Source organism: Notechis scutatus, chromosome 2 (assembly GCF_049901735.1).
Source record: "Notechis scutatus isolate UNSWTSFEM ecotype Mainland chromosome 2, rNotScu1.2, whole genome shotgun sequence".
NCBI lineage: Eukaryota > Metazoa > Chordata > Lepidosauria > Squamata > Elapidae > Notechis > Notechis scutatus.
The window spans coordinates 67,620,570-67,647,616 of NC_142010.1; the positions used below are offsets into that span (position 1 = coordinate 67,620,570).

The window sequence follows — 27,047 nt, forward strand, 5'->3', positions numbered from 1 at the left end:
TCTGATCCCCAAATGCCCAGATCAGATATAGACCTTGCCAAAGCCTAATTCAAACCAATTAAATGCGTTCAAAATCCCTTTAACACGGGGGTGTCAAACTCTGTTGCATTGAGGGCCACATTGGGGTTGCGTTTGACCTCAGGGGATGGGCGTGGCCATGGACAGGATGGGCGTGGCCAGGGTGGGCATGGCCAGCTCAATATCACTTGTGTTGGGGCCACCTGTGGTGGCACGGGTGGGCCTGGGGGGGATCCTCCTGCAGCTCTCACCAGAGAAAATGGGGCCCGGAAAATCAATAGTGGGATTCAAATTTCTTTACTACCGGTTCTGTGGGCATGGCTTGGTGGTCAGGGAAAGGGTACTGTAAAATCCAGTCAGAGGTGGTATTTGCTGGTTCTCTGAACTACTCAAAATTTCCACTACCGATTTTCCAGAACTGGTCAGAACTTGCTGAATATCACTTCAGCGGATAGCCATGCGCAACCCTCCCGAGCTCTGTTTTCGCTGGCAGAGGCACTGCAGGCTGGTCCTTCACTATTCCCAAGGTGGCCCCATGGGCCAGATGATCTAAGCACCCCATGGGCTGAATCCATCCTGTGGGCCTTGAGTTTGACACCCCTGATTTGACTACTCATTTCAAAACACTATGAGGTACCAACAGATTGCACATTTCTTAAATTTAGAATTGTTTTTATAACGTACACCACAGAAAAGGCACCCCGGCTATCTTTGGAAATTAATCAGAGAGAGAACCGAACAGGATGGCCTAGAGGGCCTTTCAGGGTGGCAGTGCAGGTGTCAGCCTTCCAGCAACCCTCCACTCCAACCAATAACTCCGAGACAGGCATCTCTCAAAGGTTCCTTTTATTTGGATAGTAAATGGCACAACTGTGAAATCTCTAATCTGAAAGACTCAGGATTCCTTGCAAAAGTCAAAACTATAAATCCATTCCCCCCTTAGCAGGGGTAGGATTCTACAGGTTCGCACCTATTCTCTAGAACCGGTTGTTAACATTCTAAGCTTGGAGAAATTACTGGTCTAATCCTGTAAGGAAGGCAGGAAGGAAACATTCTGCTGTTGCTTACAGAAACTGCCTCTCCGTTGACCCTTATTACATTCTTGGCAGGACTAGACTTCCTATCTCAGGAACGTCTCTGGAGTTTTCTTTTCCTCCTTTGCTGGTACTTTGTTTCTGTGGAGGGACCATTCAAAGTTACAATGTCACTGAAAAAAGTGACTTATGACCATTTTTCACACTTATGACTGTTGCAGCATCCCCACAGTCATGAGAGGCCAGGTGAGGAGATGCGTGCCTTGATGTGAGTGATATTGAGTTGGCCACACCCAGCCAATAACATGACCACCAAGCCATGTTCACCCAGGCACATGACCACCAAGCCACGCCCACCACCTAAGCCATGCCCATAGAACCGGTTGTTAAAAACTTGAATCCCACCCCTGCCCCTTAGCCATCATCACATCACCTGGCCCAATCACCATCCATCCCCCATGGGAGCATCAGATCTCAATATGGCTTCCAAAGCTGACAGCAGGGTTGCACAACAGAGCAGAATTTGTCTTGCAATCGCATGACACACTTTTCACCATTTATCTCTCACTGCATGGAACTGTTTCGCAAAAGGGACCATGAATCTCATTTACTTGTGAATTGTGAAAAAAGAAGAAGAATGAAGACGTATAGTAGGTGACAACCCCATGAATCAATAAAGCCTTATTAACAGATCAGTTTTTCTTGTCTGTTGTTTGAATTAAATGCAGTCACAGTGACCACCAATAATAGCAGCATCCATAAAATGGGAGAAAAAGGGAGTGAAAATAGGAGCACATTGTTGAGGAAAAGTATTGCTAAAAATGGAGGAAAGCGGACACAAAAATCTCTACCTGCTCTTAGGGATTACCTCTTTATCTATGCCTTGGATTCATTTTTGATTTAGTGCTAAAGGCTAATCTACACTTAGATAAGCCATGAGACCATTAGCCTGCCTTTGTGGGCAGATTTAGAATGGGCTTATTAAAAAGCATCTGTCATACTACAAAGCTGTAGTGTAAATTAGCTCTGGCTTTGAGAAATTAGGTTCAGAAAAAAGCTTCCAAAGTATCTGTGAGAGCATGTCCAAAGCATGTTTTCTGCTACATGATAATGCTTATCTTTCAGCTCTAATCCCACTGTCCCTGGGCAAGCAGGCATGCTAAGGAATAATTGCATTAAGGCTTATGTGGCTGACCATATAGTGCATAGTGGCAGTAACACAGCAAGATCATGCAATTGAGAATGGCAGTTTGAGCAAATGCAGGAATTGCTGGAAGAATAGTCAGTAAAGAAGAACATTGAACAAGCATATTACTAATCATAAATATTCCCATTCTCCCCATTGGTCCTCTTTCCACAGTTCTTTCTGCATCATTATTGCCCCTCTGTTCCAGTTACACACATGGAGCTATTGAAATAAAATCAATGGCCTTGGATGTAACCATCAGATTAGATCAGATCTTTCCCAGGAAGAATGCAACGCCAAGTCTCCCCAATTCACCATCTACTTTCACCATCTCTTGTAGAAGAGGCCAGTCTTTCTCCTAGACGTTTCTCAATAATCCCATTTTTAAAAAAACACCTCTTTCCTCTCCTGAGCTCTTATTTCATTCATGTTGTTCTCCTAATCCTTGGCTTAGTGCCTCTGAGTTGTTTTTAGATTGTTCTCCAGAGTCCCAGTTTATCTAAACTGTATGCTTTTAACAATCAGTCCAGCTTCTTTTCTCATTTCCTGCAACTTCACATCTCTCTCCATCTCTTACTCAACCTCTGCTACCCAAGTTCTTCCATCCCTTCAGATGTCTTGGCCATTCTTTCCAAGCAGCCTTCAGCTCTATTGCCAAGTTTTATGATTTATTCTTGCTGTTTTTATCAAAGCCGCAAAACCCTGGGTCAGGTGATCCAGTGAAAAAAAAAATCCCAATTCCCTGGCAAAGTTAATGCTTTTCCACTTTTTTTTTTTTAAAAAAAAGTAGATTAACAACAGGAAACCAACCCCTTTATAAAAGACCTCAAAGATACTATTTTTCAAAGTCCTCAGTTTGAACTTCTCCTTCCACGGGGTGCAGAAATCTTTAACAAGCCAAAAGGAGGATTTCAATTAAACGCACACACACACACACACACACACACACACACACACACTACTTAAAGGCAGAATGGATCATGTTTCCATCTACCCTTGTTCTTCCTTTCATGCTGCAAAGAAAAGGTCAGATTGCTCTCCAGAACTAAGTCCTTCTTTGTAAAAGAGATGAACACACAGAGAACACAGCTCTGGGCAAAGCAGAGTTATAATAATAATTTAAAATAAGGCAAGAGCTGTCCTATCTTTACTGAGCATAAGCAATAACTTCGGTCAGCAGATACTGGAGACGTAGTCCTCTCGGATGGTCATCTTGTACTTCTCTATCCACCCTCTCCCTCAGCTCTGTAAGCCTTGCAGTTCTTAGAGACTAGGTTTCTTGTATATTTGGGGAAGGCTGCTAGCCCATCTTACAGAAATATAATCAGCACCCGAAAAATAAATGCAGGTGCAGGAGACCCCCTTGTCCACAAAAGGTAGGAAATGGTAGGTTAGGATAGGCCACTGTGGCATGTAACTCAATTTGCCAAGCATAGATACTCTTAGTATGTTCTGTGTATTTTGAAACTTTGAGCAAGTAACCAATGACATAAGTTTCTCAAGTCATATTTCCAAGCACAGGAACAGCCTATATTCACACATGAAATGCACAGGTTTGATGCCAGACCCGTAAGAGAGAATTAAATCTGCATAAATTAAAATACTGTTCCCAAACAACAGAAATCAGAGAAGCCAGAAACAGCATCTCAAGAGTATCTACGGGTGTCTCCAGTGTTGCAATGCATCCATCTAATAGGCCAGTGGTCGCCCACTGGTAGGCCAGGGACCACTGATGGGCCATGAGAAAATTTTGGTGGTCTGCAGAGAAATGTCCCCCCCAAAGCACTCCCCCCAAAGCAATTAATCCAGGCTGCCCAGGTACACATGGCCCACTGGCCCCCACCCTTCAGCCGAGCACAAACCTTGAGTAGAGCCATGTGAGCTGGAACTGGAAGGTAAGACCAATGGCAGGGGAGAGAAATCCACCCCGGGGTGGTTTGCTGACGTTGGTGGGAAAGTCGGTCCCATATTCCAGAGCTGCAGTAGTCACAAGACTGGCCCTTTGATCATCCCAGAGCAGCAGCTCCTCCAGTCCATGGCAAGCCGGTGCACCCAGGTGGAGGAGCAGCTGCTCTGGGATGACCAAAGGGCCAGTCCTGGGACTACTGCAGCTCTGGAATATGGGACCAACTTTCCCACCAATGTTAGCAAGCCACCGTCAGTCAAAATTCGTATTAGTGGTCCGCAGGATTTAAAATTATGAGTTTGGTGGTCCCTGAGGTCCAAAAAGTTGGCGACCCCTGCTCTAGGCCCCTCAATCCCACTAGCATCTCAATCCACTAGCATGGTAGTTAATTCATACCACGTTGATGTTGATAAAACAATTAGATCTAAAATTAGGATGAGTGGGTGCAATAGAAGATGAGCTATGTCAACTTTTCACAGTTCACTCACCTCTGTCTGATAAGGTGGCCCAGCCAAAATCCCCTCTTTTAATGTGGAAGACAATTACATTTGCTCTTTTCTATCTAGTTGATCTAAAGAGGTATGTAGATAGAACAAATCTTCCATGTTCATAAATTACCACTACACATTCTGAAAAGTTGTTTGTTTGGAGAAAGAAGAGCAGCAGAAACAATCAACATTCCTACCGGGCTTTCAAGAATTCAGAGTGTTCCCAGGTAAGCAAGCTAGGCATTGTTTTAGGGTCAGAGTTGATGGTTAACCTATTTATTGCCTTTGGTTATGGTCCATAAAACATCAGAGGCTGCTTCCCCTAAAGGTTTCCCCTAAGGTACTGTACAACACACCTGTTGTTCTCACGCTCAATATAATATACGTTATGGGAATATTTAGTGGGAATATTGAAAGGTGGGTTCTTCCTAATCCCCTTCTGGTGAATCCAGAAGGGGCAGCCTAAATATACACCAGCCATAAATAAGTGCATTAGTCTGCTTCCCTGCGGCCTGGAAGAGGAAGGGAAGTTAAGAGGAAATGACACATAAGTTACAGCCATCTGTTCCTAGTGGGTAGTCACATGCTGAGGCTACCATGTCAGCTTCCTACCCTTGGAGCTCCATTTGTCAACTCAGCTCAGCTCAGCATCCTTCACAGGCAATCATTGCTTCATACCAGCTAACCCCGAACATTTACAGGCAGTGCATCCCAACACCTGTCTCCTTCTCAGCAACAACAGGCAGAGGGCCCATTCATCATAGCCCAGTCCCTTCTTGGGGATTTCAGTATATGAATGGCTGCCAACTCTTCAGTGCATTCAGCAGCTTGGGTTTACTGAGCTGTCAATCTGCTGCCTGCACTGCCAGCCATGGTGCTTGACTCTTTCAAAGATCTAAGGAAAAGCCACAAGCTGCAAGGCTAGTTCTCTCCAGATGGAGAGAGGCACTGAGGTGCAATGTGCCATGTGCTTGATTGATGCAGGCTGCCAGCCCAGGGGCTTCTCGGAACCTGTTCTAGAAAAGCATTGTTTATAATCATGACTAGAGTCCTAAGGAAAGGATTTGCTTCAAGCTGCTTCCTTGGAAACAGAGGAATCATTCAGATAAACTAGCCATTGAAACTTTCAAGTTTGCATCTTGCTCTGTCTCCAAACTATGTTCCAGATGGAGAACTTTTGATAAACCACCGATTGCCAGAAAGTAAAACCCAAAACAAGTTTACTATCACACTGTTAATGTTGTTTTCATTCAGAAACGGCGTCCTTACCTTTGAAAGTGAGCTGCACCCTTGGAGTAGCAAAGAGGTAATCCTTGGAGTATGAGGGCCACCAGCCCACAATGAGAAGAATGGCCCAGAGCAAAAAACCAACTAGGGGCATGGTGCAGAGAACTGAGGATCCAAAATCCAAGCAGATGTCTTAGCCACTCTAGCAGAAGAAGGAGAAAAGAAAAGACAAAAAATGTTAACTTCCTCAAGTTTAAAATGGGATCTGAAGAAATAAAATGACTTACTAACCTGTCATAAAATGACTTATTAACCTGTCAGCTAAACCAAGGGTCTACAACCTTGGCCACTTTAAGACTTGTGGACTTCAACTCCCAGAATTCCTCAGCTGGCTGAGGAATTCTGGGAGTTGAAGTCCACAAGTCTTAAAGTGGCCAAGGTTGGAGACCTCTGAGCTAAACTATTCAGAAGGCTATATCCTCCAGCTACACAGACCTTGGATGTTAATCACTGTTTTTCTATAAACAGATTAAAGATGAAAAATTCAACTTTTGGAACAGGAAAGAGGATACTGAAGCAAAGAAACTGATGCTGTGTGGGATGGGTCTATGACAACTCACCACAGCCAACTCACCATGGCCAACTCGTTGCAGGACAATTCACGACAGGACAAGAGTTACCCTAATATCAAACAAATAGTTGGATAGAATTATTAAAGAAAGGATGACAAAGGAGGGACAAAATGAAATGTGAATGTCAAAAATTAAAACAATTTTAAAAAATAATTTTAAATAATTAAATTGAATTGTGGATTGTACTGCAGTGGTGAGTTAGCCATGGCATGTTGACTGTGGCAAGTTGGTTGTGCTGAGCTGACCAGGGATGGGATACAACAGGGTTAACTACCGGTTCAGGATTTACGAGCTTCCCTGCAAGCTGGAGCCGCTCGCCTGAAAATCATCATCAGCACGCTGCATGCAGAGAATCAGCCTTTGAAACAGCCCTCTTTTCCTGCTTTTTTAACTGCAGCTGTGCCTCGTTCGGCAGCTGAAGTTGAAAAACCAGGAAATAAAGATCAGGTAAGAGCCCAGGTGGTGAGCAAAAACATCAGCAGACATAGAACCGGTTCTATGTCTGCTGCTCTTCAGAGCTACCGGTTCTACAGAGGTGGACAGAACCAGTAGAAACCCACCCCCGGAGCTGACTGAGGTGAGTTGTCCAGTCTGGTTTGGAATGGGACAGTAGTTTAGTTTTAGAATTTGGTCTAGTGGTTAAGGTACCAGATAACAAAATGGGAGACCAGGAATTCAAATCCTGCCTGGGCCATGAACACCGGCTGGGTGACTCTGGGCCAGTCACTCTCTCTCAACCCAACCCATTTCATGGGGTTGTTGTGGAGAAAATAGGAGGAGGAAGATTTGTTGGATATGTCCAATCAATAAATAGAATTAGAATTTGCACAACAACATCTCAGTGCAAATTACCCCCTGATATTACCCACTCCCCAATAGTCCACAAATGCCATGATGACACCTGGAACTTTATATCTTTTGTAGGCTCTGAGAAAGTACTGAACCAAAGTGATTTTTCTTTATGTGAATGTGATTCCAAGACTCGTAACAGATAACAGATAATCAGAGCTGGAAGGGACCTTGTAGTCCAACATGCTATGTTTAAAATAATTTTAAAAAATTTCTGGGGAGACAGTCCAAATCTAAGGACAGATAACCATATGAATTCCCATGTTTTTAGTAAAATCCCAAACCATCATCCTGACCACCTGATTGACGCATTGTATTAACTACGGTTTCCCAATTCTTATGGTAATGAAGAAATCACAGTGATGGTGATCACACAAGACAGTAAGCAACCACTTCTTCGTGTGATGTATGACCCAGATTAGTGTAATTTTGGCACACAGGGGAGAATGTTATACAAGCAAGGCAAACACAAAGGATCTTGAATGTTAACCCCATTCTAGAGTGATATGGGGTATTCTTTGGCACTAGACTGCCTAATGCTGAATGTATACACACACACACACACACACAAGGGACCATTTGCTAGATGGAAGTGTAATCCTTTGCTATCCTCTGGGTTTTCTGCTAAATTTCTTCATGTTAAGAAGGTCTCTAGACCAAATCCCTTTTAGCTCTTCATACAGTAAATATTTCTAGCCCTCAAAAGAAATACGAATACAAAACTTTTCAGTGCAGATAAATTTGTCTCCTCCCTTAGACGAAAGGAGATCCAAGGGCTGAGCAAGCTGGAGTACGTATTTCAAGGTGATTTCTTGTGTCTGGATACAAAGGTAACCCCAAGAATGAATCCAGCACGTCGCCAGCCTCCTCAGTAACTTTAGAGCGAGTTGCTTCTGTAACACGAGAGCGTGGACCCTGAGTGAGGGTACTTTTCCCCCCCACACACACACACACCTCCATGAGTGCAACTGGGATTGCTCTGTCTCTACGGCTAGAACATTAGAAGGGATCCCTTTCACTAGAGGAATGAATCCCAGCCAGGCCATTGGAGCCCAACTGCAATTAACAAGCTCACATGCTGCTCTCATTTGGTAAAGTAAACAGGTTTTGATTGAGGGGCAGTAATCAAGTTGTCTCCTTGCAGGAATGAAAAGAGTTCCTTATAGTCCCATCTCATGGCGGCAAGAGTCAGAGCCAGCAGCCCACCTACTAGGGACTCTCAGGGGAGCAGCCCTTCCCCTCGGAGATAGAGGCAGAGTGGGGCTGCTCATTCCTCCCCTCCGCTTGCCTACCTCCATCGCTCTCCAGCCGAGCACAGAAGGGCAGTGAACCAGGGGAAGGAACCCTTGCACAGCACAGGCTCCATTTTCTACCAGGCAGGAGAAATCTGGACTTCATTATTTGAAAGACCAAAAAAAAAAAAAAAAAGGGACTAAATGCATTTTTTTTAAAGGAGGAGGAAAAGAGAGAGTTTGTATGTACCACATTAGCCGAGTTGGAGGGGATCTGACAGCTCTGCCTGGCTAGAATGCCGGGGAGAGGGGAGGGAGCAGTGAAAGTAACTCCCCAGAATTCAAATGGGATTTTCTTTATGTGTAATTTAGAGTATTCCCTTTGTTGGGTATAAGTTACACATAAATTTCCCAACTTCAGTGATGACGACAAACATACATTTCCTCATATGAACATGTCATCATTTCCTGAAGATAAACATTTTCTCATTATATATATATATATATATATATATATATATATATATATATATATATATATATATATATATATATATATATATATATATATATATTTATATATATATATATATATATATATATATATATATATATATATATATATATATATATATATATATATATAATTAAATTGATATATATAAATATATATATATATATATATATTTATATATATAATCTTGCAGCCATGAGATAGGAATGTGTGTGTGTGTGTGTGTGTGTTTGCCCTTTACCCACTCCCTCTGGATCAGAATCAGCTTCCTGGCCTTCTTTCTCAGAAGATCTGCCTTTTTAGAAATACAGTACAGGTTAAGTATCCGTTTGACAACTGGACAACTAATTACACTATAGTTGTCTGCTTTCTGCAGTTGCAGTCAGTGGAGGCTTAAAAAGCAGAAATATGACTGAATGTATTCCTGCATGCAATTTCGGCATCTGGAATTGTATCAAAGTACTACACAAAAATGACTTCCCAAAATGACGGTCCTAATGCTAATATAAGACGGGACCCTTTCACCGAATATTCTGGAAAAGCAATTTCTTCTAGGAGGCAGAAAGGCACCGGGTGCAATTCACCTTCCTTGGAGGGCTATGATAAAAGCTGCTCAGAGTAGTTGGATACAAGATGGGCAGAAAATAAATGTTATGAACAAACAAATAAATAAATACATTTCTCAATAGTAATTGAGTGTCTATGGTAATTGGTTTTTAGTATATTTGGATGATACTTGCTCTGAGGACTTAAAACTTTATCCAAAGAAATTGGCAAGTAAAACAGAAAATCAGGTTTGCAAATCCCTTCAGCATGTTATGATTCCATAGTATCCAGACTCTCCTGCCACATAATACAATCAGAAGGCATCACCTAAAATGTTCTTAAAAGATGGATCCAAGAAGCCCTGTCTACTGCATTTGCCATCTTTCTCTCTCTCTTTTTTTCCTTTTGCAGCACAGCTGAATTTTCCTTCTGCTAATAGAAGGCAGAACATTGTTCTATCCAGCTGAGCCTGCCTTGCCTCCTGAGGCCTCTGACTTTTCCTTCTTTTCTTCTTGTTCCAGCAAAGAAAATAGGCCATTTGGTGCCACCCATATTCTAAGAATGTTTTTTGTTTTTTTTTTGCATGGATTACAAGGGCTTGAAACTCAGAAATATGGTAACTTCTACATTCTTAAACCCCTTTTTTTGTTTTATTTCTTTTGTGCTAAACGTGCATCTGGATACAGTTATAAACCATGTTAGAATGATTCAAACAGTATGTCTACATGTGAACAGGCAAAATCTGTTTAAGTATTTAGAGCTATTCTCCAACAAGGCTATCTAAAAAACCTCAAAACTAATGTATAACATGCATATGATTAGCACTACAGTGAGTTTCCAGAAGGATTTTTTTTTTTAGGCTGATCCAGAACAATTTGCAGTGAAATGCACACACACACACACACACACACAAAAGCACAAAGGCAAAGCAAGCCAAGCACAGCTCACATGATGCTTGGGACAGAGATCAGAACAAAGGGAGCATGTTCTCAGTACTGCTCCCTCTGGTTCACCGGTGAGGTGCACGGAAGTTGGAGTTAATGACAGAAACAAACTTCAGGGATTTCACAGGAAAATCCTTGGAATCAGTCAAACAAATCCAACCTAGCTAAAAGAACATTCAGAATAATGGATGGGCCCATAGGAGGACGGAGCTTTCTTCAGCTGTGGGCAATACACCACAATTGGAGGAGTTAAAGATTCCCAGGGGCAATATATATCATAGCAATTTCCTTTGCTCTAGGTAAATATTTGTATTATTTCCCTTTCTTTCAGCACACATTCGCACTTCCCTTTTTGCAGATTCCTCACTCGGCACTCGCTTTGGGATTTATTTATTTCTTTATTTTTGGAACCCGAATGTCTAGAATCCGAATTCAACTTGTGAAATAACCTGCCACAATCAACTGCTGTCGAACCAAAACCCTGCCAACTTTAGAAAACAGTTCTGGCAGGTATAATGCTGTTGCGTTTGGATGGTTATGAGCGTGCCAGTAAGAGCAAATGAGATGGCAAACGAAGGGAAAGGGTAGGGCAGGGAGAAGGATAAGAATGAAAGAAAAAAGGAGGAGACGAGCAATAGAAGTAGCTGAAAGTTGGGAGATAAATGTAAAAAAAAAAGGCATGCATAAATGAAGAGAAGCTGTGTTTTCAGCAGCGTTTCCTGGCTCGAAAGTTTGATGCACTTTGCTGGTGGAAATAGACTGAACTGACTCAGATGTCACTAGGCATTAGGTGAGCCCATGTGCTTTACTTATTTTTGCACATGTTAGAGATAAACCACTCTTCATCTCACATAAATAAGGAGAGCAATTGAACCATAAGTGAGGTGAACATTTGAGGAACTAAAGAAAATTGGGGGAAAACCTCCTGATGGCTCTGCTAATTAACTTCAGTTAATTCACTTCAGAAACAAAGGGGTTTCTGATCACACTCAGTTTACCACCAGGCCTTCAGAGAAAGAAGCTTAGAGAATTGTAGAAAGAAAGAAGAGAAGGAATATGTGAGAAAATTATTAACAACTCTGGGATAGGAGATAACCATCTTTTTACTGTTCTGTATTCTGTGATGGATTTTGTCTTCTGTACAGATGCACATAGATAAACTCAACAAAACATACATACAAAGTCTTTATTATTGGTTCATCAGGTATCCTCATAACTCACATTTGTGATGAAGTTCTTCTTTAATGACCAATCCTTTGCATATCTGTCTTGTAGGTAAAAAGATGGTTATCTCCTATCCCTTTTCTCCCATTTTGTAGCAGTAGAAGTAGAACAGTTATCACAGTCCGTGAGTTCAGCCAAGAGTGAGGAAACTTCCCCCAACCCACAGAGGGTCAATTTAGCAACCAATCAGGATTACAGATGTGGTCATGTGACATGGACTACATTTCCTAGGATACCTTAACTACATTTACCATGATGCATTCCCTTAAGGGGACAGCTCACAATTGCTAACTAACTATCCAATTCCCATACACTGGCTGGACAGCACAACTCTCTTAATTCAGGGGTGGGCTGCTGGGGGTTCGCAGGGGTTTGGGAAAGCCCCTAGCTAAGAGTATGTTCAATTCAGAGAACCCCCAAATCCCATCCTACCCCTCCCAGGAGTCCCCACACGTCCCGTTTTGGATGCAGGTAAATGCAGGGTGCATGGGGAAGCTCAGGGAGGGCGAAAAACGGGCCTCCTGGAAGTTTGGGAAGGCCGGAAATGGGCCCATTTACCAGCTTCCCGAGAGCCTCCAGAGCCCAGGGAAGGCAAAAACACCCCTCTGCTGTGGTGCAGGAGGCCGACTCGGCCACGCCCACCAATGCCACACCCACCCAGCAACCAGACAGACAACTCCTTGGTAAAATGTTTGAAGCCCATCCCTGGTTAATACGTGTATGTCACAAATGGGCAACGATGCTAATAAAATCATTACAGCTTCCGATCTAGTCCTGGAACCCCTAACATTTGCCATATTAAAGCCTCATGAAATCTCAGGTCTGTTCTACAGCAGTGTCGCTATTAGCTACATTCCTGGGCTCTCTTGTGCCTCCTAGAAGTGATTAGAAAGGCAGAAAATGCCCAGAGCGTTCATTCCATTTGACCAATTATCGGTAGGGATTTCATACCATCATTTCTCTCGTTTTTTGGAAGGGAGGGGAGGGGGAGTAAAGGAGCACAGATCTCATGTTTAATTCCAGTGTTTTCCTGGGGCCAACCTACCATTAGGTATAATAGGACAACCACCTTCGGCAGACTTTCTTGGTGGAGCGGGAGCAGCAAGATATTAATGGGCAGAGCTGGAGGGGGCAGGTGGTCTCATGGGACTCACTAGGTTCCTCTGAAGGTAAACTTTGGCTTCTGGGTAGAGGAGATGATGCGAACAGACAAAGAAAGAGGCAATTATTTACTAAACCTATAAATTATTTATTAAACCTATTAAATCTATAAAGCCTTAGTAAAACCACACCTAGAATACTGCATCCAGTTATAAACAAGACGTTGAGACTCTAGAAAAAGTGCAGAGAAGAGCAACTAATGATGATTAGGGGACTGGAGACGAAGGCATATGAAGAACGGTTGCAGGAACTGGGCTTGGCTAGTCTAGTGAAGAGAAGGACCAGGGGAGACATGATAGAGGTCTTCCAATATTTGAGGGGCTGCCACAGGGAGGAAGGGGTCAAGCTATTTTCTAAAGTGCCTACAGGCCAGACAAGGAATAATGGATGGAAACTGAACAAGGAGAGATTTAACCTGGAAATAAGGAGAAACTTTCTGACAGTGAGAACAATCAACCAATGGAACAGAAGTTGCCCTCGGAAATTGTGGGAGCTTCATCACTGGAGGCTTTCAAGAAGAGATTGGACTGCCATTTGTCAGAAATGGTGTAGGGTCTCTTGCTTGGGCGGGGGGTTGGACTAGATGACCTACAAGGTCCCTTCCAATCCTGTTAATCTGTAATCTGTAAAACCTATAGACTGACCAACTCTAATGTGATTAAAGGTAGTGTGTGTGTGTGTGTGTGTATGTATATGCATGTGTGCATTTCTTCAAGTCAGTGTTGACTCTTGGCAACTGCCTTCACAAGCCCTTGCAATATTCTTAGCAATAGATTTTTGGAAGTGGCTTGCCATGACTTCTTCCCCAAGTCTGAGAGAAAATGACTGGCCCAAAGTCGCCCAAGGTTTTGTGCCCAAGGCAAGGCTAGAATTCACAGTCTCCTGGTTTCTAGCCTGTTGCCTTCTTAGCCCTACATCCAATTGGCTCTTGTTTTTGAGTAGTGTACTATCAGTTTAAAACAATAAAGTAAATACAAAAAGGAAATATCTAGAGGGAAGAAATTGAATGGACAATCCAGTTCTCCTCAGAGTGTTCTGCCACTACTTTGCCCAAATTTGGAAGAGCTGGTTTTGGGGGCTTGTTGAAATAGGAATGGTTGTTATCCACAGGAGATCAAGAAGGGGTTTTTCTTGCTAACCTCAGGCAGCTTCATGTGATTCTATGTTTTGGTTGTGTTATTCTGTGTCTGTCTCTCTCTCTCTCTCTATCTGTGAGGGTATTATCTTTATTAGGATGATTCTATAGTTTTGCTAACCAGCTTAAAACTTTCTATAATATGAACAAAGCAGAAGTGGTATTCAGCAGGTTCTGACCAGTTCTGAAGAACCCATAGCAGAAATTTTGAGTAGTTCAGAGAACCAGCAAATACCACCTCTGACTGGCCCCACCCCATCTATTCTCTGCCTCCCGAGTCCCACCTGATCGGCTGGGTCTTCTTTTGTTGCCCTGCACAGGAGAAAGGAGCTGGAAAGCAGGTTAGTGGGGTGGGGAGGGAATGGGGATTTTGTAGTATTCTTCCCCTGCCATGCCCACCAAGCCACGCCCACCAAGCCACACCCACAGAACCGGTAGTTAAAAAATTTGAATCCCACCACTGGAACAGAGGAATTAAATTAGTTTAATAAATAAGCAAGGCAGTATGGATGCCTTGAATGTGGCTCCTTATGTAGCCAAAATGGCACCTTTTCTATAAAAGGCCGGCATCAGCAGAAGGAGGGAAATCCATGTCTTTGCAGAAAAAACAAGTGGAAAATATCAGCACAATGAAGACTGAACATTTAGTGTTGGTTGAGCGACTACTGAAAATTAAGTGAAAAAAATCACAATGCAAGTTGAAGAGAGAGGAATGGCAGAGTTATTTGGGAATGCCAACCTCCCCTCCCCCCCACCCAGCTACTGCAAAGTCCCACTTTTCATAACTATGCATGCTATTTGTCTTGAGATAATTTGCACCTGGTGAGCAAATACAAAATAATTCTCTGCCCTATATAGTAATCAATTTCCAAATGTTGTATGTGTATTATGTGTAGAAACACACTGAGAAGGAAAGTGCATTCCACAGCCACCTTTGTTACTAACTGCAGACAGATTTTTATTGGCTTTTCCAGTTTTTTTCCCCCTTTTGGGATTCCAATTATTCCAGTGGCCCCCAGAGTGGATCCTAATGACTTCCACATTGAGTATGTTGATCCTGCGAAGTTTTTCAAGCTAACTGTATATTAAGACAATGAGTATTCTTTTGAAATTTCAGTTCATGTGTAATAATGGGGGGGGAAAAAGAGACAGAGATCTACTTGGAGTTCTGTTTTGTGCCAGATGTGAATATTGCTCGTGTGTGTGTGTGATACGCAGCACCAGAGGAACTTGACAGAAGGGTCCAACTTAACCGAGCTTTATGCTGGCTGTTGTAACAGACTAGTATTTGAACAGTTCCATGAATTGAACTGTCTCCTGTGAAAGTTCCCCAAATGTTGACTGCAACAAGACTGGAAGCTCAAGGGAGCCCATTTTTTTATTTATTCAAAGCCATGTCCTGCCATGTGTAGAGTTCAGGAGAGACATCCTTTTCCTTATTGAAATCTCATTCATAAAAAAAACTGTCTGCCATTCATGCTGCAGCGAGAAAAATGAGGGTTCTCAGGACAGGGATGGAGGAGGGAAGGAATCACCTGCCATGGGAGTTGGACGTTTTCATTCATGCTCTAAAAGGCTGCAGTATTATTTGCTGAATTAATTAAGACTTGAATCCACAAAACACAGTGTTTTGCATTGTTATTTTAAAGCAAAATGTACACACACACACACACACACACACACACACACAGGACACTGGGCTTTTCAAGAGAAGGAAGAAAAAACACGAATACTTGGTGGTTTGCTTGACAAGAGAAAAGGCACCTGAAAAGATCCTGAAACTTGTCCACAATTGAGTTGTTGAAGTGTGGATTTGGAAACCTTTAAAAATGGAATTAGCCAGGCCCTGCCTGCATTTCATTTAATTGCTAAGAAAGTCGACTGACTTCCTCCCTCCCTCCCTCTCTGCTTTCTTTCCTTCCTTTCTTCCTCCTTCCCTCCCTCCCTCTTTCTTTTTCTTTCTTTCTCTCTCTCTCCCTTCCTTCCTCCCTCCCTCGCTCTTCCTCTTTCTTTCTTTCTTTCCCTCCCTCCCTCCCTCCCTCCTCCCCCCCCTCTCTCTTCCTCTCTCTCTCTCGTTATTGTTCCCTCTCATACATTAATGCACGCAAATATAATGGGTCCGTTCATAAATAAATTAAGGAGAACTTCCCGAAGCTTATGGTAACCCGCGTTTCTTGGCGGGTCTTTTCACGCAAGGTTGAAGAGAAACACGAATTCCTGCGGCGCACCTCCCCACTCCAACCCTCCCCGAGGAAACCAGTTGCTTTCCCCTCGGGTCGAGTGACAGCCGGCGGCGCGAGAGAAAAAACAACTCGCCCAGCAGCGGGCGCGGCGGAGCCTGCCTAGTTCCGGAGCTCGGCAGCCGGCCCGGCTTCTTTCTCTAGAATCCCCGCGCGGCGGGGAAGGGTGGAGTGGAGCGAGAGCCGTAGCGCCAGCCTGTTTCACTTCGGTGGGTGACGGGACGGCACCATCGGCATCTTAAGCCAGAAGGCTGCCTGTTCTCAGGGGGGCCAAGAGAAACAACGAGCCTCGGCTACGTTCGAGCAGGCGAAGTGAAACGAGCCTCTAACCTTCCAAGCGCACCGGCCGACTCGGAGCGCGTCCGCTCCTTCCCTCCCTCGCGGCGCCCCTTGAAGAATGCCTGGGAGGGAGAGAGGGGGGGAGAGAATAGGGACGCTTGGACCGCCTGATCCTACCCGGCTCGTTTCTGCCGAAGCCTCACGAGTTCAAGCCTGCGCCAAACCCGGAACATCAGCGTGATCGCACCCTCACCCCCAGACCTAGCCGCGCTTCGCGACTTCCCGCTCAGGTACACAGAACTGCCCTCCAAGTTCCCTTCCCCTCTTCCTCCTCCCGGCGACCCGCAGGCCCAGAGTAAACGCCCCGCATCTCAGATCCGAGACGGGATTCCTTGTTCTGGACTGGGACCACTTGCGATGAGCGAGCGCACCGGGCGAGGAAAGGGGCTCCCGGATGCGGCGCCACGCCGCCACCTTTCTAAAAGCTATGGCGGCGCTTATCTACCTAAGAGGGGAGGTCTCTCGGGGAGACTTAACTCGGGAGGTTTAATACTTCAGCCGGCTTGGTTACACGGAAGTCACGGAAGTCACGGAAAGCACACGTGCACACGCGCCAAGTATGCTTTCAATGCGATCCGACGTCGAATCCCGATACTTTTTGGTTTGGAAAGGTGATACTTTTCTCAAGTCATCTGGCTTCTTCCTCCGTTCAGCCCCTTCGCCTGTTCACCGCACTTCTCACAACTCCGGGACTTTAACCCTCCCGAGTTCCCTCCAAATCACCCTATGCAAACATACAGAATAGCCCTCGTTCTTAAGCACAGAGAGAGAGAGGGGGAGAGAGAGGGAGAGAGAGAGGGAGGAGAGAGGAGAGAGAGGGGAGAGAGGGAGGGAGGAGAGAGAGGGAGAGGGAGAGAGGGAGGGAGAGAGGGAGGAGAGGAGGGAGAGGGAGAGGGAGGGAGGAGAGGAGAGAGGGGGAGAGAGAGGGGGAGGGGAGAGGGGGAGAGGGAGAGAGAGGGAGGGAGGGGGAGGGGAGAGGGAGGGAGGAGGAAAGAGAAGAGGGAGGAGGGGAGAGGGAGGAAGGGAGAGAGGGAGGGAGAGAAAGAAAGAAAAGAAGAGGAGGGAAGGAAGGAGGAAGAAAGGAAGGAAAGAAAGCAGAGAGGGACAGGAGAGAGACAGGGAGAGGGAGGGAGGGAGAGGGAGGGAGGGAGAGACCTTGCTATATGACTCCCCCTTTTTTCCTGGGGCATCAAAGGACCGACTTTTGCCGAGAGATATTAATAAAGATTCCAATCCCATCTCAGTTTTTTTTTTTTTTTTAAATCATCTTCGAGTGAAAGCGGTCCAGAATTCTGCCTCGGCTCCCTTCTTCCTCTACCCCCCCTCTTTCTTGGATTTCTGCTCAACTTTCCGGGCCCAACGGAGGTAAAACGAGGGCCAAAAACCAGCTACTTACCGGGTGGGAAGAGGCCGCAGAAAGTTTGCGATCAGAAACAGTTCTTTCCCTCCTCTCCACCGGTCGGTCTCCCGCTCTCCGCTTGGCAATCGTCCCCTTCGCTGTCCGGCACCAGGTTGGAAGGACCAGTGCCGACAGCGGAGCCCCGGAGCCCGCGCCGAGCGACGCTTCCCCGCCCTTCTCGGCTCCGCGGCGCCCCCCGTCCCGTCCCGTCCCGTCCCTTTGCCGAGACGGAGAGAGCCGCCCAGCTGTTCTCCCGACGGAGCCGGGCTCGCTCATTTGGAAGTGAGGCGACCAAGGTGGAAAAGCTGGAAGGCGCGGGCTGGCGATGAGCGGCAGAGAGAAATCTCTTTATGCGCTTAATCCTTCCCCGCGGGCAGACGTACCTTTACTCCGCCTGCAAGCGGAGCGAAACCCGCCGCCGCCGATCCAAGGCAAGTCGTTTCGGCTCTCGCCTCGGAGGAGCCGAGAAGCGCTCGCTCCCAGCTCCGCCAACCCAGAACGGGGAGAGGGCTGGAGGGGGAAAGGAGAGGGAGGGAAGGAGGGAGGGAGGGAGAGAGAGAAGATCCCAGGCTTTTATCGGTGCCAAGCGGGCATTTCTTACCAGCTGTCCTGGGAAAGCGACGTCCCACCGTCGCCCGTCCTTCCCGTTCCTTTCGCTCCTCCGGCCACCCCGATCGAAGTGCAAATTCGGGGACTTGGGGAGGAATTCAGGAGTTGAACCCAGCTCTCTTCTCCCAATCCATAAGGAGCAAGTTAAGAAAAGGCGGTCAGATCGGGGGGGGGGGGGATTCCGAGGCGCTCCGAGCGGTGCTCTTGACTTCTTCTTCTTCGTCGTCTTTTTCTTTTTCTTCTTCGCCGCTTTCTCCTCGCCTAAGCCTGAACTCGCGGGCTGCCCCTTCGAAGTTCTTTGCTGCTTGCAGGCCGGTCGCCAGGAGCGCACGAGCGCAAGGGGAGGGCGGCGGGGGTGGGTGGCGGAAAGGAGGGGAAGGGAAGGCAGGAAGAAAGAATAATTTAAAAAAACAAAAAAAACTAATGATTGTGGACACTCCTGCCCACTTGGCCAAAAAAGAAAAAAGAAAAAAGAAAGAAAAAAAAGGAAAAGGACAAAAAAAAAGAAAAAAAAGAAAAAAAGGGGGGGAAATAAACCGCCACCCTCCTCCTCTACACACATATGCTTACAAATCCCCCTCTTTCACATTGAGCACCCAAAGCCTATTCAGTCAATTGGCTTCTACTGCCTGCGATTTGCATAGCCCCGCCCCTTTCCCACCTCCTCGGCCACTCAAGCGGGGCACGGACCCGTAGCCGTTCCCCTCCCCGCCGCGCCCCTTCTTCTTCTTCTTCTTCTTTTTTTTTTTTTCCCACCTGTACCGCCCCTCCTTTGCAGCTGGGTTTGGCTTGGCCAGGCGGACGCGGGAAGCCGCGGGATTCCAGGAGCGCGCTCTGGGTGTCGGCTAGGTGGGTTGGCAATCGTCTCTCTCTCTCTCTCTCTCTCTCTCTCTCTCTCTCTCTCTCTCTCTCATGGCTCTGCCTTCCTTCCTTCCTTCCTTCCACCCATCCCCTCCTGCCGGCTTAGGTTCGGTTCCAGCAGTCCTGCGCGACGCCTTCCATCTACAGCCCACTTGCAAAGCAACGCGATCCGGATCCGCAAACCCAAGCTATTTATTCTTATTATTGGAATCGCCCGCGTTCGGGCACATACGCGGTTCGCTGCTTGCTTCGGAAAGGGGAATTCGGACTTTCCTTTAATAATAATAATAATAATAATAATAATAATAATAATAATAATAATAATAATAATAATAATAATAATAATAATAATAATAATAATAATAATAATAATAATATCATCATCATCTAGGGGCAGCGTGCGGGGGTTGGGGTGGGTGGGTGGGTAGGTGGGGTAGGGGATAAATAAATGAATAAATAAAGCGAGTCCTTTGTCTCTCTCTGACGGAGTAATTCTGCGAAGTGCAAGGGAGTGCCTCGCGCCTCGTGGTGGTGGGGAGGGAAGCATGGTGATGGGGGCGAGGAAGAGAGAGAAGAGGGAGACGTTGGAGGGAGGGAAGGGGAGGGGAGGAGAAAGAGGTAGAAAGCAAAAAAAAGAAGGGGGAAAGGATGCCCGAGTGAGAGCGAATGAATGACACGGGGGTGGGGTGGTGGTGGGGAATCTCTCAAAAAATCCACCCAGGCACATCCTTCAAGAAATACACTCTCTGCAACAAAGAAAAACTCCGTAACTGACAGCAGGAGAGGCTGTTATCTCCCAACTCCACCCAAACCGGGTGCCTCCTTGCTCATTTAATCTGCCCCGGCAAGCTTACTTAACCCTTCGGTGGAAAGGAGTAGTGAAGAGACCTACTACCCCTGTTCCTGCCTGGGACGAACCATCCTGGTCTGGAGATGCAAACTGAGAGCTGTGGAAATGCTCCGGTTTGGGTGTTCAGCTTTTCTCAAGTGCTTTGGAAGAAGGGTCCATTAACAAGTCGGGATGCCATGCTAAACTTCTGCACGAGGGGAGCGTTTTGTCACCTGAGTAAATACGGTAGGTAGGTAGGTAGGTGGGTTGGCAGTTTCCCCTTCCAGGTAGAAAAAAACTGGTCTGATAATCTGGACTTGAGCAGTAGAAGAGATGCTGCACCTGAGGAAGAAGGTTATTTTAAGAGCATGGGGAATGAAGGGGAAGAGGGGAAGGTGAGAAGAAATAACCAGGGATGTGGTACTGCAGCATCTCCCAGCATCACCTTCCCAAAGGGTAGACAATAAATATTATCATGCCAGCATTCAAAGCTATGATATAACCACATTTGGAGCATTGAATACTTTGGATCATCACATCATAGTGGTAATGCTACAAAGAGTACAGAAAAATTCGTTCCCCGCCATCCAGTCAGAGCTGAAGAAGCTTCTTGGATGAGAAGCAAAACTTAAAAGAAAAACCAGTAAGTCCAGTTGCCTCTGGGACAACCATGACCTGGATGGCTGAGAATCTCCATGGACAGTGCAAAAAAAAAAAAAAAAAGGCAACCAAGAAGTTTTACAAAATGATGTATGGTAAAGACAGGATGAACCGAGAAGATTTTGTCATCTCCCAAAATGCAAAATTAGGGGGCACCCAATGAAACTGATCAGGAGAAGATTTAAAATTGATACAAGGATAGTTTTTTTTTCATATGGTTTATCAACCTGTGGAATACAGTGTCACAAGATATGGTGTCGACTGCTAGTGTACATAGCTTCAAAAGGGATTAGACACATTTCTTTAAAAAAATATTTTTATTGAACAATTTTCCTCGTTTTATAACACAATTTTCATTTTTTGGCAACACTTCAGTATCAGTATACATACGGTTTTCATACATTTTTGCTATATATATATATATATATATATATATATATATGTAAAATATTCCTCTACATATGTTATTCCACTAAAATATGTACAACATGTATTTCTTACTCTGAATATTTTTCCCTTTTACGTTTTATAATGCATATTTTACATTTTATTATCCTACTGTAATATTTCATATTCTTTATTTATCTTGATATCTACTATTTAACCAGTTGTACCATGCATTCCAAATCAAATAGTATTCAGTTTCTCCTCTATCTTTTATTTCCATTGTCAGAGAGAGGGATTAGACAGAGAGTAGAGACAGAAAAATTATGCATCCTTCCTAGTTAGTTCCATTTCTAATACCTAATTTCCAATAGCTAAGGAAGTGCCACAAAAGGAGAGGGAGTCAAGCTATTCTCTAAAGCACCTGAGGGCAAGACAAGAAGCAATGGATGGAAACTAATCAAGGAGAGAAGCAACCTAGAACTAAAGAGAGAATTAGAACAATTTGAATACTTTGGATCATCACATCATAGTGGTACAATTTGCCTCTCGAAATTATGAATGCTCCTACACTGGTTTTTAAGAAGAGATTGGATAACCACTTGTCTGAAATAGTATAGGCCAGGGTTTCCTGTCTGAGCTGGAGTAGGAATTCCCTTCCAACTGTTATTCTGTTATTCCATTATTCTAGACGGCAGGGCTAATTGGCTCAAGGATAAGATACCTCCTTCCGGCCTGGGATCAGTCTTCCTATATATATTGGGGGGGGGGGCTAGAAGAAAAAGTAGGAGAGGACGGCTGGATGTCCTTATGCATCTCACCATGGGAGGCAGAATGGTTGCTAGAGGAATCTTGGATTGATCCAGCAGGGCTAGTCTCATGTTGTCAGTTGAGATAACTGTCACAATCAGTCCAATTATAAGGCTAAACCTGACATTATAAGCACCCGCCAGATGCAAACTGGATCAATTCAGGTTTATTACTTTGGGGTGAGGAGTCAAAACAGGGCATAGTAAGGAATAGTATCTAATTTTAAAATCCCTGGTTTTACCTGGAAGAGCTCCTTTTTTTTCCTCTAGGCATAAGAAAGAGTGGTAAGCTGTGGTGAGGAGAGGCATTCTATGATTTTTTGCAAACATAGAATTTCATTTAATGTTTTGTGAATGCCAGAAGAGCTTCTGTAAACAGTTCTTTCTTTTTTTTCCCCCTGCATAAAATGTATACACCCCGAGCATGTTCTGATTCTGGGTTCCTGAGCAAAATATATACTATTATGATTAGAAGTGCCATCTAAATTCCCAGGCAGTTAAAATATTAATTCTATGCAGGTAGTGGGCAGGACACTCCATATCAGAATAAGTCTGGGTACAGCTATAGAAACACACACACACACACACACACACACACACACACACACACACAGAGAGAGAGAGCCTTTCCCCATCATAACATGGACAGAGAATGATTGACCAGCCAAAAATTCTGCATTGAAAAAAAAAATCCACATGACAGGTTCTGGCCTAAGGCTAACTAGGAAGGATGCATAATTTTTCTGTCTCTACTCTCTGTCTCCCCTCCTTCTCCACCCTCCCTTTCCCCCCTCTATGTCTTTCCCATTGATGAATAATTCATAGGAGGCTCTTTGGCACACATATCATCTTCTAGTGTGTACAGTTAAGTAAAAGCTGAAGAAAGTTTCAACAGCCACTCTATATGGGGGCTTTTCTAATGTCACAACATCTCTGAAGTGTATTTGCTGTCATATCACTGTCATATCTCATAGAAGATAAATTCCGTGCCTGATCTTTAGAGCCCAGATCTATTCAACTGCAACTGTTATAATAGGTGTTCTTGATATCTGTCAGCAATCAATTCACTACCCAATGGAATCAGTATTACAAAGTTTTAAAAGTAGATATGCAAATTTACGGGTCAATCACAATGCTTACAATTGCAATCTCTCTCTCTCTCTCTCTCTCCCTCTCTCCCTCTCTCCCTCTCTCTCCCTCCCTCTCCCTCTCCCTCCTCTGACTCCCCCCTTCCACTCTTTATCATAGATGCTAAAAAAGCAGTAAATTTAAAGAAGTTGTTTCTCCCTTCCTAAGTGTAAATAGCCATAAGTGAACTTTGTTGCTAGCACTTTGTAGATTTCCACCATCCTAAAACTACTTGTAGTAAATAATAAAATGCAGAGTATCATTTATTCACTACTGGCATTGAATAATACAAGACAGTATCATTGTACTTTTTATCATTCAATCTGTTGATATAGATGAGGAATCACATTTATTGATATATTCCTAGAACTTCTGTTGTGATGTTTTTCACTAATATAAGCTATGAGCTAACCTAGATTTTTTTTAAACAGAACAGCACATAAGTCCTTTGCTAAATTTTAGATAATAAAAGAACACACAATTTTGAATACTTCTCTTTTTTAAAAAATTCCCACTGCAGGAACACAGTAGGCAAAAATAAATACACAAATTTACATCAGTCCACAATTTAAAATGCACGTTTGATTAAAACTGATATGTACTGCATACCCATGTAAGGATATTCAAATTATAAAACCCAGTGTGTTTACTATGATTTTTCCTAATGTGGTTTACTTGTGCAGTTCTTTTTTATGTACCTACATGGAAGCAATTTAAAAGAGCTTATTTCCAGTTAATATTGCCTGATTTATAATCTCCCTTGATCCATATCCACAATTCAGTTAATGTTTTTTCCACTCTTGGGCCCTTTTAAATGATTTTATAGCAGGTTGTTCATATTTCTGGTAAAAATATTCAACACTGAATTTCAAAAGATGAACGTAAGAAACACTGGAGCAATGAGAGGAGTACTAAGGTTTCAAAAGAGAAGTTGTAGTATATGGAAATGCATGCAAGTTTGTTCACTAAAGAAGAATCAGAGAAGAGGATGTGGAGTATCAGACTTTAGGTCATTATGTCAAAGTTGGATATGATTTATCCTACAAGGTTGATTTCAGAGAACATACTGTTTTGAGGATAATGCACAAATATGTTATCTCAAGTACTATCTTAGAAGATAACATATTTGTGCATTATCCTCCAAACAGCATGTCAGACAAAATGGGGAATGCAATTTTAAAATGTTGCACGTTACTTGCTATCTATCTGTCTGCCTATCTGTCTATGTGTATGTTATATATGTATATATAATTTTATGCATCTTTTTATGCATCATTTTTAGCTCCCAGACGCAAAAATGAAATCCTGTTCCTTCCTTGGGAATGGAATAGCCTTTCCAATACACTTTGTGCTTATTATTTTTTAATAATAGACATTGAACATATTTTTCTAACGGCGAACAGTAGTTTACACAAAGATCTCCCATATTGTTATCTCTACAGCAACCCTATAAAGGGATTGAATTAAAAAAGAGTGCTTGTCCCAAGGCCATCCCAAGAGCTCCTTAGTCAGGTGGGGACTTGAATTTGGGCCTGCCAATTCAAAGTTAACCCTTTAGTCACTGCATCATCACAGGGTTGTTTTTTTTAGTTTAGATGCGTAACTTCCACTATGAATAGAACCTATCCTATTTTATAGCAAATATGAATATCTTTGTTATGCAAAACATACTTCTAACCTTTGTTGCAACAGATACCCACACATGCACACACACCTTACACAATGTGATATCTGTCCATCCATCCATCCTTCCAGCCTGGACAAGGTTAAAAGTTATTCAAATATTTTTTTTAACAAAACTGATTCTGGAAACACCGACTGCTATCCTCAGCCAGTGCTTTTATTGCAAAGGAAGGGCAACGACTGTGCCCTGTAGCTCAATGCTCTCTGTGGATGGAATTTTTCCCATGGATTGATCTTGTGACCTTTGTCAGGCAATGCCTGCATGCTGCCATTTAATTACAGCCCTTCCCAAACTGGCCCTTTTCAGAAGGAGATAAAAACCTATTTATCTGCCTGTTGGATTTGCTATGTGATATTTGTCTTACTGGCTGTGGGTTTATATATATGTGAGGGATTCTTTTTAGGATTGCTTTTATTTCACATGGACCTTGAAGAAGCAAGATAGAAGAGTATTGATGCTTTTGAACTTTGGTGTTGGAGAAGACTCCTGAGAATACTGGGAACAGCCAAGAAAACAAACCAATGGATCATCAAATAAATCGACCCAGAATTTTCACTTGAGGCACAAATGACCAGGTTCAAATTATTCTAGCTCTCTAGAAGAGGGTCCAATGCTGGGAAAGATAGAAGAAAAGAGAAGAAGAGAATGACCAGCTACATGGTGGAAGAACTCAGTTACAGTGACAGCGAATGGACCATTAGAAGAATCTGAAACTCCAAGTTAAGGATAAATTGTCATGGAGAAAATTTGTCTAGCAATCAGAAATGGTAAATGGAGGAGGAGGGAGGGGAGGAGGAGGAGGGGGAGGAGGAGGAGGAGGAGGAGAATAGAAAAGAGACATCACATGGCAAATATTACAAGGCCAGTACATTAATAAAAATAGTAGGCCAAGCAGATAACAACAATATTTGGTAGTGACTAAGAGCAGGAAAATTGAAGAAAAAGAAGGAGGATTAATTCTGGCTGCATGAGACCAGACCTTAGGAAAATATGCATACAAAGTCAGAATTGAGAAGAGAGCAATGGACAGCAAGTGCTACTTGTGCAAAGAAGCTGAAGAAACAGAGAACCACCTAGTTAGCTGCTGCAAGAAGATCACACAAATTGACTACAAGGAACAGCATGACAAAGGAGCAACCATGGTGCACTGGAATATCTGCAAGAAATACCATTTGCCTGCAAGCAAGAACTGGTGGGGACACAAAATAGACATACTAAAAGAAAATGAAGAAGCCAAATTACCCTGGGTCTTTAGAATTCCAGAATTCCAATTTAGAACACCCCAGACTGAATAATTGTCAATAAAAAAGTCAAACAAAAATCTGGTTAGTGGACATGGCAGTACATGGAGACAACAGAAGAGAAGAGAAGGAATAAAAGAAAATTGCAAAACACAAAGATCTGAAAACAGAAATAGAACAACTATGGCAAAAGAAAGCAAAAATAGTGCCAATAGTATTAGGTGCAAACCCAAAACATTTGGAGTATTACTTAAACTCTCTTACTATCGATAACATCACCATCAATCAATTGCAAAAAGCAGCATGACTTGGAAAAGCTTACATCCTGCAACAATACCTTTAGCGCCATAAAATAACAACATCTGCCTATCCCAGATCCTTGGGAATGGATAGGGAGATAAAATTGCCAAATCCAGGCTCTAAACGATTAGCTGACTGTGTGATGAACCTTAGTAATAATAAGTGATGTTGCATAATGTTGTAATATTTTGCTATTCTAAGACTGTTGACTGTTGCTCTTGCTTGTTGCTTTAACAATCTTTCAGGGTTGAGATTATGTATTAAAACGTATCAGATATATGGTACGAAACCCTAGATTATTTTAATGTGAAAAATAGCCATCTTTTTTTCAAAGAGTACTGCTCCATGTTGATTATCTTTTACCCTGAATAGTCCAAAAGAACCAAGAGTATGTGGTGTGACTTTTCATGCAGCATACCTTTTCCAGACACACTTCCTTTATCAAATAAATGAATAGTTTACTTAACT

General features: G+C 43.6%; 1 protein-coding gene across 8 annotated transcripts in view; it reads right to left on the minus strand.

Annotated features, from left to right (window-relative positions):
• The window catches only part of SEMA3F (semaphorin 3F), a 148,433-nt gene extending 129,043 nt beyond the window's left edge, over positions 1-19,390 (minus strand). The window contains exons 1-3 of one of the 8 annotated variants that reach the window (XM_087954991.1): positions 18,676-19,390; positions 8,633-8,727; positions 5,902-6,061 (exon numbers count right to left, since the gene is read on the minus strand). In XM_087954991.1, the coding sequence (XP_087811117.1) occupies positions 5,902-6,013 (112 nt within the window). In that variant the 5' untranslated portion in view covers positions 6,014-6,061; positions 8,633-8,727; positions 18,676-19,390. Of the gene's footprint in view, positions 1-5,901; positions 6,062-6,493; positions 6,514-8,632; positions 8,733-12,845; positions 12,972-18,457 lie in introns of those variants that run through there. The other 7 variants (XM_087954989.1, XM_087954990.1, XM_087954988.1 and 4 more) reach the window with 7 other exon arrangements.
• Between the last annotated feature and the right edge of the window lie 7,657 nt (positions 19,391-27,047).